At 48.6% G+C, this 17,677-nt stretch overlaps 8 protein-coding genes across 8 annotated transcripts; 3 read left to right on the top strand and 5 right to left on the bottom strand.

Annotated features, from left to right (window-relative positions):
* Positions 1–694: 694 nt before the first annotated feature.
* On the bottom strand, positions 695–1,978 carry FMAN_09911 (uncharacterized protein; the record flags this gene model as incomplete). The annotated part of the gene is made up of 4 exons (XM_041820526.1): positions 695–869; positions 932–1,286; positions 1,336–1,426; positions 1,484–1,978. 4 exons carry the CDS (start codon positions 1,976–1,978, stop codon positions 695–697), a joined length of 1,116 nt encoding a protein of 371 aa, XP_041686397.1.
* Positions 1,979–2,510: 532 nt separating this feature from the next.
* Positions 2,511–2,969, bottom strand: FMAN_09910 (uncharacterized protein; the record flags this gene model as incomplete). Its single annotated transcript, XM_041820525.1, has 1 exon — positions 2,511–2,969. The coding sequence occupies one exon, from the start codon at positions 2,967–2,969 to the stop codon at positions 2,511–2,513; it is 459 nt and encodes a 152-aa protein (XP_041686396.1).
* Positions 2,970–4,019: 1,050 nt separating this feature from the next.
* Positions 4,020–5,327, top strand: FMAN_09909 (uncharacterized protein; the record flags this gene model as incomplete). Its single annotated transcript, XM_041820524.1, has 1 exon — positions 4,020–5,327. The coding sequence occupies one exon, from the start codon at positions 4,020–4,022 to the stop codon at positions 5,325–5,327; it is 1,308 nt and encodes a 435-aa protein (XP_041686395.1).
* A 399-nt stretch (positions 5,328–5,726) lies between these two features.
* Positions 5,727–8,443, bottom strand: FMAN_09908 (uncharacterized protein; the record flags this gene model as incomplete). The annotated part of the gene is made up of 6 exons (XM_041820522.1): positions 5,727–5,987; positions 6,041–7,234; positions 7,283–7,421; positions 7,480–7,703; positions 7,764–8,045; positions 8,099–8,443. The coding sequence occupies 6 exons, from the start codon at positions 8,441–8,443 to the stop codon at positions 5,727–5,729; spliced, it is 2,445 nt and encodes an 814-aa protein (XP_041686394.1).
* Positions 8,444–9,458: 1,015 nt separating this feature from the next.
* Positions 9,459–11,234, bottom strand: FMAN_09907 (putative alpha-glucosidase (maltase); the record flags this gene model as incomplete). The annotated part of the gene is made up of 1 exon (XM_041820521.1): positions 9,459–11,234. The coding sequence occupies one exon, from the start codon at positions 11,232–11,234 to the stop codon at positions 9,459–9,461; it is 1,776 nt and encodes a 591-aa protein (XP_041686393.1).
* Positions 11,235–12,029: 795 nt separating this feature from the next.
* On the top strand, positions 12,030–13,670 carry FMAN_09906 (putative maltose permease (MalP); the record flags this gene model as incomplete). Its single annotated transcript, XM_041820520.1, has 1 exon — positions 12,030–13,670. The coding sequence occupies one exon, from the start codon at positions 12,030–12,032 to the stop codon at positions 13,668–13,670; it is 1,641 nt and encodes a 546-aa protein (XP_041686392.1).
* Positions 13,671–13,930: 260 nt separating this feature from the next.
* On the top strand, positions 13,931–15,475 carry FMAN_09905 (uncharacterized protein; the record flags this gene model as incomplete). Its single annotated transcript, XM_041820519.1, has 1 exon — positions 13,931–15,475. One exon carries the CDS (start codon positions 13,931–13,933, stop codon positions 15,473–15,475), a length of 1,545 nt encoding a protein of 514 aa, XP_041686391.1.
* A 412-nt stretch (positions 15,476–15,887) lies between these two features.
* FMAN_09904 (uncharacterized protein) lies at positions 15,888–16,610 on the bottom strand (the record flags this gene model as incomplete). Its single annotated transcript, XM_041820518.1, has 1 exon — positions 15,888–16,610. One exon carries the CDS (start codon positions 16,608–16,610, stop codon positions 15,888–15,890), a length of 723 nt encoding a protein of 240 aa, XP_041686390.1.
* Positions 16,611–17,677: the final 1,067 nt, after the last annotated feature.

Here is a 17,677-nt window from a genome sequence, read left to right as displayed (position 1 = left end):
GTCACTGCTTGCGTGGCGCTCAGCTTACCATCCGGCAAAGATCTACACGTCAGACCAATCCGGATAAAGACACGAGTAAGTCACCGATGCACTGACATCAATCAGCAGATCTTTGACGGGAACCTTCCTCATTGAACAAGGAGAAGGCCTCAATCACTGTCTCAGCGATAAGACCAATTACACTATAATATCCTCGTATCAATTTACTTGGCAAGGGGTAATAGAAACTGGAAACGGATAATGCTCGCGTTGGGGCATGCACGTCCCAGTTGTAGATCCTGGCTTTAACATGATTATGCGCGATTTATTCTAGAATTCTTCTTCGTTTCATCAGCGCATATTAACCGCCTGTTTCATGATTGGATTCCTCCGGGCCAACAACGGGATTGCCGGGATATGCGTGTATATCACTGAGGACTATAGAATCTAGACACGAAACCGGGAGATCCTTGCGACGAATCATACGTGAAGTGGTCTGCTTGGGCTGACTATTAATACCTTAGGCGACATATTGAGGTGCAGAGGCACTGATTGATGGCCAGTTTGACATATCAACGAGATATCGCAGGCCAACACTAATCATCGCGATTGCGTAGGGTTAACTCTCTCGCCCTAAGCAGTAGTACATCTCTCTCGTGAAGATAGCCTGAAGTTCAACTCGTTGTATCTACCCTGGAAAAAAATGAAAATCGTGCTAGATCTTGATGACCACCTTTCCTGCATGCTTGCCTGAATAGAGATAGTCAAATGCTGCTGGCGACTCCTCAAACGGGAAAACACGGTCCACAAGCGGAGAAAGGGAAACCTTGTTCTCTTCCAGGAACCGATTGAGGTTTATATAATCCTCCTTGGAGCCAACAGCAACTCCCCTGGGGCATTATTTATCAGCGCGTATTCTTAGCCATCCACAGTCTGGCAAACAGTAACTCACTTGATCCTAGCAGACTTGGCCATCAACGCCATAATAGCGGCAGGCTGCCAATCACCGCCGATACCACCTAGAAAGCCAACAAATGACACTGTACCGCCTCGCTGACGCAGGAAGCTGATATCCTGGGGAATCGATCCCGGACCGGCGTTGTTGATGACAAAATCGACACCCAGGCCGTCTGTCAGACGCTTGACTTCTTCTCCTTGATCTTGGGTAGTTTTGTAGTTGATGCCGCGGACTCGAGGGTCAAGTTTCTTAACAGCTTCAAGCTTCTCGTCCGATGAAGATGTGATGATTGGCTGGATGCCCGCCGCGAGACAAATTAGGAGGGCGAACATGCTGACGCCTCCGGTGCCTATCTCACTGTTATTCTCAGATGGAGGAGACTGAAGTATGGTTCAAACCTTGCATGAGAGCGCTGCGTGGCTTGGATCCCGTAGTCAGGCCATCAAGGGCCGTCCAAGCCGTGACACCAGCGATTGTGATGGTAGCCGCCTGCATCAATCACTTGTTAGCAGAATTTCCAAAGACTGTTAGGATTGCTATCTTTACCTCTTCCCATGATAGATGCCGAGGCAGCTTCACTAGATGTGTGTCTTTGTAAACAGCGTATTCACGAAGAACACCAGCGGTATCTCCACCGAGGCCATAAAGAGGTTCGTCTTCAGATCCCGTGATATTGTTGAGGTCACTTATAGCCGAAACATGGTCTCCGGTAGCAAAGCCTTCGACGGCTGACCCAACTGCGACGACCTCGGCAGCAGCGTCAGAGCAAGGAATGCCTCTGTCTTCCATCTTCATAGGATATATCCAGTTTAGCATGGCAACATCGCGGAAGTTTAAAGAGACTGCGTGGATCTTGATCAAGACATCGTTCGGTCCAAGTAAGCGTGGTACGTTCTCGATTGACGGTTCAACGGTCCGAGGGAAATCGCCCGTTGTACGTCTAAAGGCTCGATAAGTCTCGGGAAGCGAGATTTTTGCCTTATCTGAGTAGCTGAGTAGAATGTGATGTGTAAGAGCGAAACAGCCGACGGTATGAGGCATGTTTATATAACAAAGGGTCTAGACGAGGCCACAGCTACCTTGCGGAGTTCATCTCGCCTTGGAATTCCGCAAGCTCTCACAGCTATATTCAAGGGTGACAAAGCTACCAGCCCTCGTTGAGAGTGTGCTGCAGTAGATCAGCTCCAAGTTATCGGTGTAAATGTATGTCGTGAGCGTCATTGGGGTTTGATATTGAGATTGTCACTATTGTAAAGTCCGCATCAGTGCGGAGAAATATGCTTGTAGCGGAGTTGTGAGAACTCATTTCCTGATAAATCTTAGTCTCTGAGAACTTGGTGGGTAGGAATTAGAGATTAATAATCCTGCCCGACCATAAAGCTGAAGCCAATGCCAGGCAGCGTGTACCTAGTGTGATCTACATGATGTCTCGGAGCACATAATCGTGCCAACCTTCCAAACGTAGCCTCAAGAGGATGATGCTTCCAAGCTAGGGCTTCACAAAAGCTCTCAGCGAAGGACTATGAACAGACCCAGATGATGCAATCGCCAATTCCCCGTCTAAACCAGGTCCTTATTTCTCCTCCCATTCCGAAGGGCGACCATCTCGAGCCCAAACCCTCTCAGCTTCACTCCTCCAAGGAGGCGGCGCAATTCCATTAAACCTCCAGAACTCGCGTTGAGTATCAGTGACCGTGATCTCCCAGTCGTGACCTTTATCAGCGATGTATGGCTTGATCGTAGCGTTGATGTAATCGCTGAACTGTTTAGGGAAATCCTCCATGTGAACACCCTCATGACTGTGAACAGCCATGTGCTGGATAACCAGTCGAACAAAAGGCTTCTCGTCTCTGGCTTCACCACCAACAAAAACATGGCCTGTGGGAAGGGGGATGAATTGGACGACGACGTAGAAAGCGGGAAGGCCGTTTTCTCCGCGGGAGTAGATCTTGGTGATGTCTTGGGCGAGTTTGTTTCGGATGTCCTGGGAGGCGAAAGTGCCCTCAGTATGATAGATATTCCAGAGAGGCATGGTGAGTAGAATCCGATTGTGATACAATGTTTGTCTTTGAGTGATAATGTTTAAAGAGTGAGTGAATGCTTTAAGCTGATTTTGTCAGTGGAAGAACCTGTCTTTTATGATCCATGATTTTCGCTTGCTTCCTTCACCTAGATTGCTGTTGAGCTTCGGGCAAGGGTAGAATTGTTGTTTAAACGTTTCTCAACCAGGTCACCATCTCGAGATTGGCCTCTATCCCAACAAACTTGTCTATCCCATCAAGTCTCTATCCCAACGATTTATGTACCATTTAATAATCACCGAAGGCTTCGGCTTTCATCCTAGACAATTCTGACCCACTTCCCCGAGCTTGTACAACCCCAACCGGCAGAGTTATGTAAATTCTAGCGCATCTTATCATGATTATTAATTATTCCCGACTGTGACCAAACGGTGAGTTTTAATGTATAATCGCCCTTTGGATGTTGACATGACGGGAATAGAACATGTTGTTTCAATATGTTTAAAAGCCCGGGTTAGCAATCTTTACAGTACTATGGGTGCATTCAGTTCAATGCCGTCGCATCTTGATTAATCTAGGCACCACTGATCGGGCAGTCACCAAACCTTCGGTGAGCACGGACTTCGGACAGCGCGTCGGGATGATTAATTTGCACCGCGGAAGGATATTAAACTCTATCATCACTGAACTGATCTCATGAGCACTTTAGCTGGTAGATAGATTGTATAAAAAAGGTCTCGAGAAGGCCTTGTCCTTGAGGTCAACCCAATCTGATGCCCTGTAGCAATTGTCTTTGACAAGACAACATCTGAAACTCGCTACGTCAGGAGAATTGCTTGGCACCAGCTCTCATCACTTTGGCCCCCAAATGAGAGTCCCATGCACCCCTGCGATTGGACACCTCGAGCAAATCAGCCTTGATCTGAGCATTGCGCCTCACGGGCAACCCGGTTATGCCTCATATCATCAATCGATAAATACATAAAGGCGCCTGATCACGACTACATCAGAGTCCCTGGAAATCTTGAGCATTGCTCTTGAGTTCATACCGATTAATCGCGATGAACATCCATACAGCACTCAGATCCGGCCCGTTATCGGGCATCAGCCTGGACAAGGATGCATACATTCCAGGCGATATCATCACCGGCCACGTATTTCGACAGTTTCAAACAATAAGTCCCGACGCAACTGTGAGCATCTGCATGTTTGGCCGAGGGAGGACAATTGGAGTTATCGGCAACAATTCCCAAGAGTACCGAGGCCTTTTCGACCTCTGCTATCGCCCAAAGATCATCTTCCAGGGCCCTATACACATCGAGTCATCAAAACACAAACACAAATGGCCGTTTACCGTTCAACTTCCGAATTACGTCAAGGATTCTACTCTTTTGGCTCCCGCGAATCACATGCCACCATCGTATATGCTTCGGACGAAGAATATGGCAGCGGTTATTGAGTATGTGATCAAGGCAAAGATCACAATGACTGTTCAAGGTCACGAAGAAGTCCTGGAAGCTACATTTCCTTTCAAAGTCCTATGCGCCACTCCGGAATCTCCAATCGCAGATTTTCAGCTTAAACGATATTACTACCAGCGTACAGTTTCGAGCCATCGGCTTGTTCCTGGAATGCAGGATACAAAGGTCTCTTGGAAAGACAAGATCAAGCAATCTCTCCATAGTTCGAAGGATCCAGCATTGACCTTTGATTTGTTTGTTGAAGTGCCCAAGGTCGTTCAGCTGGATAACCCGACACCAATACCATTCACGCTCCTAGTATCGCCGAACTGGGAAGAAACGAGCGACGCTATTCGAGATGTAGCGCAAGACGTTGAGCTTGTATCGGTACGCATCAGTATTGTCACCACCACGACAATTATCTGTCATGCGGGGTTACAAGTACCGGAAAGCACAGAGATCGACCTTGGACTCAGCCAGGCTATCAAACAGCGCGGCACAATACGGATCCCATTTACAGCCGATTCCCAGCCCATAGATATTGGAGAAATGATTAACCTGCGCATTGGTCAGAAAACAGGCTACCCCCAGCGTTGGACATCTGTGCAGTCCGAGTTCACGCACTCATTCCAGATAAAAAACATTCGTGTTTCTCATCAACTAAAATGGTCAGTACAGTGTGAAATCGCAGGCGAAAGATTCAAGGCAGAAGGAAAGTCTGATTTGCTCATATTGAAGCCGAGCGATGATAGGCCGGAATCGCAAGATGTTGTTCTGGAGGCTGGAGAGAGGATACCGCTGCGTCAAGATTCATCGTGGATTAGGCCGCCTGCAGAGGAGCAGCTACCGAGCTTTTTAGAGGCGCAGAGGGATGAGCAAATCAGTGAGGGTTTGTTAGGTCATGGCTGAGATTGGTGGGAGAAGGAGAGCAAGATGGCTGTGTCGTAAACCTTTCATGAGTTTGGTTAGAGGATTTACTGGTGCAATTACAATAACACAAGCTTGGAGGATAACCTTATTGCTAGTGGATATGGGTCCTTCGAGAGCAAGAAAGTATACCGTGACTATCTAGAAGCTTACTTTGCATTTAATGAGAACAAATAAACAGACATTTGTGGCAAAGCCCTAATAGTATCTTGCTAACGGTCGTTATTATTTATATTTTTCCCGTGGCTCAATCACCAGATAAACAATTAGCCTAATTATATAAGTGAGTGCTAATTATAAAACTTGAATCAGTTTTGGAAGTTTTGTAGACGCTATATAATGTACCTACAGAGGTTATCATAATAACAGATTAGATCAGTATTAATCACGCTTTAATGCCTCCACTTTAACCCTTGCCTCTTTCGCAATCCCCTGATCACTCTCAAGACCTTTAATTTCCCGGTTTAGTTGCACTCTCAGCTGACGTGTGGTTTTGTCCTCTTTTGTCATGTCGCTGACTTCCTGTTTTGGAAGGCTGAGAACATATTCGGTCGTCATCTTGCTCAAAGGGCCATCTTTATCCATAATAAAACCCTCCATTATGGTTTGAGTGACATGGCTAACGAATGACTCCAGGGAAATCTGTATTAAATCAACAATTCTGGTCTTTAATTGTGGCCGGGTCTGGTCCTTACCCTGTAGTATACCTTGATAACATCGTGTATGTCGTTCGCCATTCTGTCTTGGCCTGAAGAATCCATCTTGGTCCACATCATATGCAAAGTCTGGCGTGAGATAAAATCTTGAGGCTCCTCACCACCGACCCCATGGTAGAAGGCTCGGGCGTATCTCAACATGCGCCAACCTTCAAGTTTAGTACTGAACTCCTTGTTGGTGGTTTGGAGAAGCTCCTTTTGGGTTTCCTGTTCGCAGTACTTATCCAGTTCTTGTTGGGCTTTGCTCAGTGTCTCACAAAACATCGAATGAAGACGGTCTTTGAGCTCATGATGCAAAGTCATGGTGCCTTCAGAGTTCGGGCAAACAAAACGCAGAATCTCCTCATAGCTTGACTTCATTGCATCTTTGACTCTGTCCAAGTGCTCTTGTGCTATGGAGCTCCACTTGGATACTTGGGCTCGGTAGATGACAGGATAAATGTCTGAGTTGACTACGCCAGGCGGTTGGGATGCGCCGAACCTGTCAAGTTTGCTGGTCACCGTATCCTTAAACTTTTCAAAAGACTCGACATGCTCATGCTCCTCGAATGCCGGGATCCGTTTCAGCGCCTCTGTGTAATCCTCCGGCTTAGGGGTCGGATATAAGATTTCTCCCGCTGTTTTCGACTGCTCCTGTTTATTGTCGACGAATAGTCCGTATTCGTTGCAAACGACCCATGGGTCCACGCCCTCGTCCTCAAACCTCCAGAACCCACCAACCCATCTCATGACATTGTCAAACTGTGTGTTGAGGTGATTCAGCTTTTGTCTCAGGTCCATTGTCTCTGACTCAAGTAATCCTGGGCGTCTAAGAGCCCGATCGCACTTGGAGGAGTACTCGCGTACGAAACGGTTGAGATACTCCTGTTGCTGGCTATCATTGAGTCGAGGTTCACCCATATCTTTCAGCTTGGCGCGCTTCTCCTTTAGCCTTGAATTTATGTCATTCTCAAGTTTTGGGAATGCCTTTTCAATTTCGCAAGTAAGAATCTCCCCAAGATGATCTTTGAGTTTCTTACTTCCTCTCCGTCCACTGTGTATTTGAGACCAAGGCTTGTGGCTGAAGAATTCATCCTCATTGACTCGTGACTCTGATGTCTTATTACAGACGACAAACATGCCATCCATGAAGATCGAGTCTCCGTTTTCAATATCACTTTTTGCTGAAATTACCTGATACATGTTAGCATCCATGCAGCCCGAGTTTGAGGATCGACTGACTGCTCGCTCGGCTTCTTCGCGATCCGCTTTATCACACTTTGTGAAAACCCCAACCAGCCGCCCCTTTTCTGATATATGTTCCTTGCAAATCTGATAAGACCGCTGGTTTCCCAGGTCAGAAGTTGCGGGTATTGTGCATCTAACTTGTGATTAGTCTGTGAATCGAACTCGACAATGCCATTTGACAAGAAACGTACATGATTGTGTTTTCCGGTCGGGAAATGTATTCTTTAGCTAGTTCCTGCGTCCCAAGAGGCTCAGGTTCATTGACACCATATTCTGAGGAGATGAGGCCTGGGAGATCCAGGATGTTGAAAGGAGACCTGTTAGGTCCTTCAAGCTCAACCCTAACAATATCAGGGACAAAGTTTTTAGCCCCTATGCCTTGACCTTTTCTGATGCCAATTTTGTTCTCAGAGAGCTGAATATTTTAGTCAGCACTGCATACACCCAGTCAATAGCAATAATGGCAATCACTCACATCCTTAAGCGCAGCCTCGAATACATCCATGGTCAAGGTATCTCCCTCTAGACGGTACTCGTCTGCAGCAGCATCAGCTCGTTGCAAGCCTTTCACATCTCGTGGTGCGCGTTCTAGTGAAATACGGAATCGTTCCCTACTGCCCTGTGAACTAGGGCTACGGCGCGAAATGACACGAATTGGAAAGCGTGTACCGATCCCAGCCATGACGGGGAATGAAATGTCAGTCAATGTTCTGAGCAAGGATGATTTCCCAGAAGATTGTTCCCCTACGACGACGAGCTGGGAATTATCAGCTTGTAACTCATCGAAATGGCATGATAGTCTAGACATACCTGTGGAATGGCCAAGTACTTATGGGAGCCGCAAGCTTGGAGCCTATCAATGGCATTGAAAAGGATTTGTCGCTTCTCGTTATCGAATGGATCATCAACAACCATTGGAAGATCGGCGGGCTTATCTCCGCGAGTAGTTGATGAGCTTCGAGGGGTCGCATTAGCCGTTCCTTCGGATGGACTTGCGTCTCGCGAACCAGAAGAATCAGCAGACGCGGATCCACTGTCTCCCTGCTGGGTGTGGAGGTCATGGTAGCCAGTAGATGTCTCTCCCGTTGCGGAAGACATGGTACTCTTGTTAATATTCTGAAATGAGTTTGAAGAAGGGTTGCTGTTCAAAGACATTGCGGGTTGGAAAGATTGTTTTGCGAGTGACTGGGTTTCAGATAATGTAGTCTGTCAGCAAAAGTCAGAAAGCGACACAGCAGGAGTTCGTCTCTTATATATAAGTACGGCATCAACGGGGTGTCAGGTCCTCTGACCTTTCGGCGCTTTTACCTATAAAGAATGATGCCCGTTGGTGCAGGTGGTTTTGTTGTTAGGTCATGGGTATGTTACAGCCCTCTTCAACTAAAAGGGGCAGAAAAGAAGGCAGTGCACGCATAAATCTCGCATTGAGAGGTTTTCTCAGCTGTTGGTCGTTAGCTTGCGTCATGAATTGCTTCAGAAAAAGGCATTGCGAAGGCTGCGCCGCTGCACAGGAGATTGTGATGCAACTTGGTGTTGGTTGAATACCCTGCAGCTGCATTTCAGCTTTCCTAATCCAGTAAGGAACAACACTGCCAACAAGGATCACGGAAGCTTCCGCGGGCACCCCTAGTTGAGATAGCGCTTCCGCATGGACAATCCTCCTACGAGTAATGATTTGTCGACTTCACTGACAGACTGACTCAATGGCCTTGCGCAAATTAACCCTGAATGATCGTTTGCTTTGGTGAAAGTGTACTCCATTCCTAAGTATGGCTTTTTACTTAACAAGTTAGAGCTACCTTGTCGAGATAATGCCGCAAAACCAGAGCGGAGAAAATGATGGCCTTCGGAATTTACAATGTTCGCATTTCGCATCAACTAAATGTTCAATGCAGTGAGGAATTGAAGGAGAGAGCTTCATGGCAGTAAAGATATCTAATTTGTTGGTCCTCAAGATGAACGATGACGGCAGGGTTATCTAATGGGAATGCTAGTATGTTGTTTTAGAGGCTAGAGAGAGAATACCGCTACGTCGGGATTCATTATGGATGAAGCTATCTGTTTGAAAAAGCACTGCACTGCCAAGCTTAGAGAAGAATGAACAGACGGTAACTGAAGATGCACCTAATAGTAACTTGAACTCTCTTTATTGTTTATATCTATGCCATGACTAGGTGACCAGGTAAACCCTTCCTTCAAAAGGCGACAAGACACCAGTCTGTTCTTTTCCAGCATGTGTCGACATAACAGGCACCAACTTAACATCCTGCCCGTTCCTTACACCAAGCTCTTCACCCGTCAGAGGACTCAGCGTCTTCTCCTCAGAAGCAAAGTTCAAAACAACCGCAACCTTGGAACCATCTACCTGCGACTCCTTGACAAAAGCATAAACATCAGGGTCCTCCCGCCGGATTAGCTTATAATCTCCATACACCGTCAGGTCAGAAAACTCTTTTCGGAAACGCAGTGCTTTCTTCCAGAATGAAAGCACGCTGTTTGGATCATCCAGCTGGGATGCGACGTTGATCTCGCGCGATAGAGGATGGGCTTGCATCCAGGGCTCTTTCGGTTGGTCTACTTCAGAGAAACCGCCGTGCTTGGCGTCGCTCCAGCAGATGGGGATACGAGCGTGATCTCGAGCGAGGTATTGAAGAGCATTGAAGGCCTTGTCGATCTCTTGTTCATCGTTTGATCGCTCCTTGACTATATCGAGGAACTGGTAACTCTCAATGTCGACATAGTTCTCTAATGGGTAGCTCTCCTTTGGGGCATTGACGGATCCGATTTCTTGGCCTTGGTAGACATACTGCGTACCGCTTAGACAAGACTGCAGTAAAGCCAGTAGTTTAGCGCCTGCGACTCGGTACTGTGGACTATCGTTTGTAAAGCGTGACACAGAGCGTGCTTGGTCGTGGTTCTCCATAAACACAGTCGTCCAAGCATCCGTCCCCTGAATCAGACTCTGCGTCCTCCCAAAAGCATCTTTCAGCTGAGGGAGCGTATAATTCTTCGGTACCGTCTCGTATTTATGCGTCTTTCCAAATCCAATATCCACAACATCAAACTGGAATACCATGTTGAGCTGCTTCTCTTTCGCGCTCACGTATCTCAGGACCTTTTCCAGATCCGGTGTATGAGGCAGTTCTCCAACTGTGATAGCGCCGTATCGCTCGAGAATCTCGTTCATCTCGCCGAGAAACTCGTGCATGCGAGGTCCGTTGCAGTAGAGAAGACCGGCAGGTTGGTATTTCGCTTTCGGGTCGGTGATGGGCGCGTCGGGAAAGTCTTGGAGCTTGGAGTACATGTTGACCGTGTCGACTCTGAAGCCATCGACGCCTCTGTCGAGCCAAAACTCCATCGACGAAGCATAAATGGCGCGACGCGTCTCTGGGTTCTCCCAATTGAGATCGGGCTGCTCTTTTGCAAAGAGGTGTAGGTAATACTCCCCGGTTGCCTCGTCCCACTCCCAAACACTACCGCCACCGAAATTGGAGCGCCAGTTATTTGGAGGAAGACGTTGGCCTTCTGGGGAGTACTTGGCAGGTCTCCAAATGTACCAGTCACGCTTGGGACTATCCTTGCTGAGCCTTGACTCTTCAAACCAAGCATGTTTGTCAGAAGTATGGTTGATAACGAGATCAAGCATAATCTTCATGCCCTTTTCGTGTGTCTTGCGGATCAACTCCTCCATATCCTGGAGAGTACCGTATGGAGCATAGACATCTTCATAATTGGAGATGTCATAGCCCATGTCGACCTGCGGGCTGTCGTACATGGGACATACCCAGATGACATCAACGCCTAGGCTGGCGATGTAGTCTAGCTTGGATATGATGCCCTGGAGATCACCCATGCCATCGCCGTTGGAGTCGCAGAACGATGCAGGGTAGATTTGGTAGATGATGGCCTGCTTCCACCATTGCTTTGAACGTCTGCTGACAGTCATTGTGAGGTCAAAAAAAGAATAATTTAATTCAGAACTTGCTTCATGCAAAGAGAATGATTTGAGTAGATTTAAATATCGTCCGATGGTAATTCACCCGTTTATTTTCCCCAGATCACGATCATTCCCCCGCACCATTCGGTCGGACCGACCAAATAGATCCGAGTGAAACCCAACGAGCCTCGTCTCAAAGTCTGCGGAGTCTCCATCTGCAGCGTCATTGGTCCAACCTCGGACCGACAACATAGTTGAATCATGATTGGCTCTTGGCCGGACCGACGAGAAGTCCAAAGTCTAATCCCTCGTCTTCATTTCCCAATGGCTCACGAGCATCTGCTGATCTCCGCCACTTTTTGGTGTCTCAGTGGTCAATGCTCGGTCCGATGAGCGAACCCCAGATTTACATGATTGTCTCCCCATGGGGGAGGTGAGGATACACAACGGAGACTCCTCCACTGCTAACCATACTCGAACGTCCTCCAGAGTCTCCCCCCTAGAGAATTAACCTTACAATGTGGCTGACGCCCGGTCCAACATGGCTTCATTTACGCTTAATTCTAGACGACTCTGGTCTAGCACCGGTCCTATCACGGCCAACCCCGCGAAGGACTCCCTTTGCGCTAACAGTTGGCCCAAACTTTGTACCACGATCCTGTTTTTCCAATATTTTCGCTTCTCGACAGCTTCAACTCCTTGAACATCTCCAACTATAAGATGTCGCGTGTCGCTCACTAACTCACATCCATCATCACTCATCTCACCTTCTACAGTCTACTACTCTCCATTGACCACCTCACCATGTCTGATAGCAAGGTTGACAAGGGCATCGCCCCCGTCGCGGTGCCAGTCGACGCAAACGTCGCTCATGAAGCCGCTGCTGCTACTGAGGCCGAGCACAACATGGGCCTGCTACAGTCGTTCAAGCTCTACAAGAAAGCTTGTCTGTGGTCCATCTTCCTCTCCCTCTGCATCATCATGGAGGGTTTCGATGTTGTCCTCCTCAACAACCTCTTCGCCTATCCTCCCTTCCAGAAGAAGTTTGGTGTCGAGCAGCCTGATGGCAGCTATCAATTGACAGCTGCCTGGCAATCCGGTCTCTCCAACGGAACTCTCTGCGGTCAAATCATCGGTCTTTTCCTCAACGGTATCATCGCTGATCGCTTCGGCTATCGCAAGACGCTCATCGGTGCTCTCATTGGCTGCATTGGCTTCATCTTCATCATCTTCTTCTCCGAGACTCTGGTCCAGCTTCTCATTGGAGAGATCTTCATCGGTATTCCCTGGGGTGTCTTCCAGACCCTCACCACCACCTACGCCTCTGAGGTCTGCCCGACCCACCTCCGCGCTTATCTCACCACCTACGTCAACCTCTGCTGGGTTCTCGGCCAATTCATCGCCTCTGGTGTTCTCCGCGCCATGGTCACTCGCGACGACGAGCTCGGATACAAGATCCCCTTTGCTCTGCAGTGGATGTGGCCTGTTCCTCTCATCATTGGAATCTACCTTGCTCCTGAGTCTCCCTGGTGGCTTGTCCGTCGCGGCCGCATCGAAGAGGCCAAGAGGTCCCTCGAGCGTCTCACCGTCCGCAACAGCAACGTCGACTTCCGTCCCGATGAGACCATTTCTATGATGGTTCACACCAACGAGATGGAAAAGGAAGCCCAGGCTGGTACTTCATACTTTGATCTCTTCAAGGGTGTCAGTCTTCGCCGAACTGAGATTGTCTGTGTTACCTGGATGATTCAGACTCTCTGCGGTGCTACCTTTATGGGTTACTCCACCTACTTCTATCAGCAGGCCGGTATGGCTGTTGAGAACAGTTTCTCCATGTCTCTCGGTCAGTACGCTATTGGTGCTGTCGGCACTGTATTTTCCTGGTTCCTCATGGGCTGGTTCGGTCGTCGAACCCTCTACCTCTATGGACAGCTTGCCATGTGTGTCTTCCTCCTGACCATCGGCTGTGTCGCCTTTGCTGGCCGTGACAACGTCGCTGCTCAATGGACCATCGGATCTCTTCTTCTCATCTACACCTTTACCTACGATTCGACCGTCGGACCCGTCTGCTACTCTCTCGTCGCCGAGCTGTCCTCCACCCGTCTCCGAACCAAGACTGTCGTCCTCGCCCGAAACACATACAACATTGTGGGAATCATGACCAACATCATCACTCCTCGCATGTTGAACCCTTCTGCTTGGAACTGGGGTGCCAAGGCTGGTTTCTTCTGGGCTGGAACCTGCTTCCTCTGTGCTGTCTGGACTTATTTCCGTCTTCCTGAGCCCAAGGGCCGAACATATGGTGAGCTGGATGTTCTCTTTGAGCGTGGAGTTCCTGCTCGCCAGTTCAAGACTACAGAGATTGAGCGTCTGGATGCCGAGTTTCAGACCAAGGAAAAGGCTAGTGCTGTGTATGTTGAGAAGGTGAACAGCAGTGCTTCTTAATTGTGAGTGGAATAATGTAATAGTTGTCATAGCGTAGTTGTTAGTACCAAGACACATCGATTGTTTATTATACCGCATCATATTGTGACGTGTCAAATGCCGGAACTACCCCAGTATACTCCGTACTCCAGTTGAGGCTTGGCTAGACTCAGCTCGTCTGAATGTGGCGATGTGGGGTTATCAACAGACTTTAGCGTGATAAATCTCGTGCCTCGACTCCGCATCTCGTCTTGATCACTTCATTCCTCAATCAACAAACAATGACCGGAAGAATCTCAAAAGCCTGCGATCCATGTCGCGTTCGCAAGGTCAAATGCAACGGCTCAGTCCCTTGTTCACAATGTGGCCACCTTAACCTCGCATGCGTCTACTCCGCTGCAACCTCCAAGCGAAGACCTACCGTGCGAGGGCGATTGGTAGCGCAGATTCGAGAGGGGACAAAGCCAGATGATGCAAGGTCCAATTCGGCTTCTCCACAGACTGATGACCCCTCGCCTGTCGCTTACAATGCGATACCGACGAGTATTGGGTCGGCGTACTCTTCAGACTTTTTTCTCAATCTGCTGCTCGACTATGAACGCGTGGTTTTCCCCGTCAATCCAATTGTTCTCCCTTCGGAGATTGTGGCTGCAATTGAGGCGATGGATCAAAACTTTGAGGATGCCGCTCTTGTATACGCATACGCTGCTGTCACCATCAACCTGACACAGACATCTTGGGACTCGGAAGGCGAAGCACCTGTCAGAATCACAGAGCTCATGAATCTCAGCTTCAAAGCGCATAGACAATCCGAGATGGGCGTTGGTATTCTTGGGAGGCTACCAGTGACAGTCAAACGTATTGTCACATGCGTATTTCTAGAGATCTGTCTTATGGCGTTCAAGCGATTCGACCGCAGTTTTGTCATTCTTCGAGAAGCCATTGCAATGATTCAGATGCTCGACCTAGATCGATACAAGGATGCTTCACTAACCGACCACGAACTAGCCACCCGGCAGCGTCTGTACTGCGAGATTTCCATCCACGAACGTTTCCTCACGATAGTAGCTGGCCATCCTGCTATTCTACCTCCGCTCAGCCCAAGTGTCCTAGCGATAGACCACGAACTTCCTCCTCATGTCAACCAAGGCTTCAATCGGCTGATTGAGCTATTCCACGTATTGGATGATACTTTTTTGGCTCACTGGAGAGCACAGCAAGATCCACAGGCCACGGCTCCAGAAATGACTGCTGCCTGGATTGAGCATAAACAAGCCCAGCTTGACCAGGACGAGATTGATGCTGCGGAAACTGATAATGCTTTGGTGTCGAGTGGCTGGGGGTTGACGGAGCTTCAACACGTTGACCTGTTTATCACGCGATTATGGATGAGAATTCTGGTCTGGCAGCTTGCGTTATCTCAAGGCCTTCTACAATCTGCCGTACCGCAGAACTCTCATGAGGGCTTTTCGATGCATTTCCCCGCACAGCGTTTATCGACTCAACTACGCAATGTGGTTCTCCGATTGGAGAGGGTTGAGAGTATTGGACTGCATGGATCTGGTATCCTGCAGAAGCTGTTTGAGATTACGAGTACCGTGGCCGATGTGTTGGCATTACCGATTGGACCAGGCGAAGAACAAGATGCTGAAGCGAGAGTTGAGGACTTCTTGTTCCTTGTCACGTTCTTGTTGAGCTTCGACAGGATTCATCAGAATCAGAGGGAGTACTTGAAGGAGAAGTTGAGTGCGCTTCAGAGGGAGCAATCGGGATTCCAGAATCTGGCTACATATAATCCAGACGGATGGTGCGATCAGCAGCAATAGCATGCAGGTCAATGTAGTAATGAATACCAGCTTTAGGCATTAAATGTCGGCTTTTCAAGCAGAAGTAAATCACACTCCAAAATGAACATAAGGAATCCAATGTAACGGGCTGATCTCGTCGTCACAAGCAATAACATCTCTCAGTCTTCGATCTCCATCAGTTGCACTCCTTGCTAACGAGCTCATCGCCTTGTTTCGCCGTTTATCCCGTAGCTGTCGAGCTGCGTTGTGAAGACCCCAACATGCCGATTCATCTGTCATAGATCCATCCCTCATACCTTCGTAGGTGTTCCTCGCCTGTCTACACATAGCTCATCACTGACCTCCCATAAAGTATCGATGACATGCCGAAAGCCTGCCAACTGACAGGCGCTGATTAAATGGATATTCTCATCAACAAACCTCTTGTCCTTCATCCGTCCGGTTCCACAGGCATAGAGTAGGCGAGGAAGGGCAAATACTCTCGGAGATTTACCTTAAGAAGGTTTGCGACTGTCAGAGGATTATCCTTTCCATCTTGTAGAATCAGAGGGCTTCTCATTGGATCGTGAGCGTCTGTATGGCCATGTCCAGCGAAATGAAACACCTTACATTGCGGCAAGAGTGCCATGACGTCATGTTCGTGACGTCCTGGCTCAATGGCTTCCAGATGCATCGTTTTGACCAAGTCACGAATCACCTTTATTTCTCTGGCTGCAAAGGTAAGACTGGCCTGTTCCGGTGTATGTTTCATAGCGACCAGAAGAGCCTGGCTCGGGCCTGGCGTAGCATCTCCAACACCACGTCGTCGACTCCGTATTATTGTCTTGATAGAGGGGCTATACGATGACATGACCCTGTCTAGAACGCTGGCGGACGCATCTTTATGGCGTCCAGCGGCATGAAAGGGGAATTTGGTCATGGTGCTTGTAGCAACCCACCAAATTCGCGGCCATTTCTCAAGCGACGATTTGTGACGTTGAGCGAAGCCCAATGCGCTCAGGATCGGATGAGCAACTGTATCCCAGAGCCATTCTAGAGTTTCCATCTTCTCCGGGTCGCGAATCTGCGCTTCGTTCTCCGTGTTGTTGGGCAACGGCACGGATCGTATCTGGTGCTGCTCCACGAGTATAGCATCGCAGCGGTACTCACTCATATTGAGGACTATGATGGGACCATGCTTCGCAGCAGCCATCAATTCCGTTTCTCTAAAGCAGTCCAAGAAGTCTTCAAATCCAGGCTGTCGTTTGATCTCGGCGTTCAAGTCATCGAGTTTGTTGCCTACAACATAGCGCCGAGATACTCGAGCATGCTGATCAAAACCGCCGTCAGCGTGAAAGGTATCACTGGCGGGTCTAACTCGTCTCAAAGAGCGGCGAATATCTTGGACGGACCGGGATACCTAGCCTGTAGCTCTATAACATCCGTCGCATCTCCTCAAGCACCGTTGCAAGCACCTCGCGGCCCTGCTCGAGTAACTTCAGCCCAGCGACCAGGCCTCTGCCAATATGTAGAGCAGGCTGCGGATTGGAAGCTATACCGGCGGCCTGACCGAGTAGAGGCTGTTTGTCGGGGCTCTCGAGCGATCTCACTCTCAGTTTTGGTATGAGACTGACAGCCAGTTCTAATCGCACACTTGTTCCCAGTCCCAAGTGGTGCTGCAGACCTAAAGAATTGCTATACCGGCTACTTTCCAATCGATTATGGGGTGCTTTGGTCCACAGAGGGCTGTTTGGAACTGAGAGAGGGCCTCTTCTTGATCCGAATAGTTCCCTGTTCTCGCATGCCTGTGGTCGAGGCTGGTTTCGAGGTTCACGTGATGCCTAGCCCTGTCGGGATGACTCTGGTGCTTTACTGGCAGCCTTATGCAAAGCTCGGATAGCCTCGTCAAGATCGCTGCTCATATCTGTCTTTTATATCTCTCCATGGGCTATATACCGAGACTATTTAGATATATAGGCCTTGTTGTGTGGACACGTGGTGTTACTTCAACAGCTACACTAGCCGCATCGATGATATCGTCGATATCTGATGTCGAGTCTGCGCCCTCCCTATCTCCAAGTTGAATCGCAAGACCGTTTAGATACGTTGCCCTATTAGGGTAACCGTTTGGCATTACAGTCACTGCTTCCATACTCGAATAGCCTCATCAAGATTAGCCAGGGACCTCATCCTGGTGTTAATTAATAGTTAAAGCTTATAATATCTTAATAAGATATATTA

Source organism: Fusarium mangiferae (assembly GCF_900044065.1).
Source record: "Fusarium mangiferae strain MRC7560 genome assembly, contig: FMAN_scaffold011, whole genome shotgun sequence".
Classification (NCBI taxonomy): domain Eukaryota; kingdom Fungi; phylum Ascomycota; class Sordariomycetes; order Hypocreales; family Nectriaceae; genus Fusarium; species Fusarium mangiferae.
Note: the sequence above shows the minus strand (reverse complement) of the source record. Positions and strands in the feature narration are given on the sequence as shown.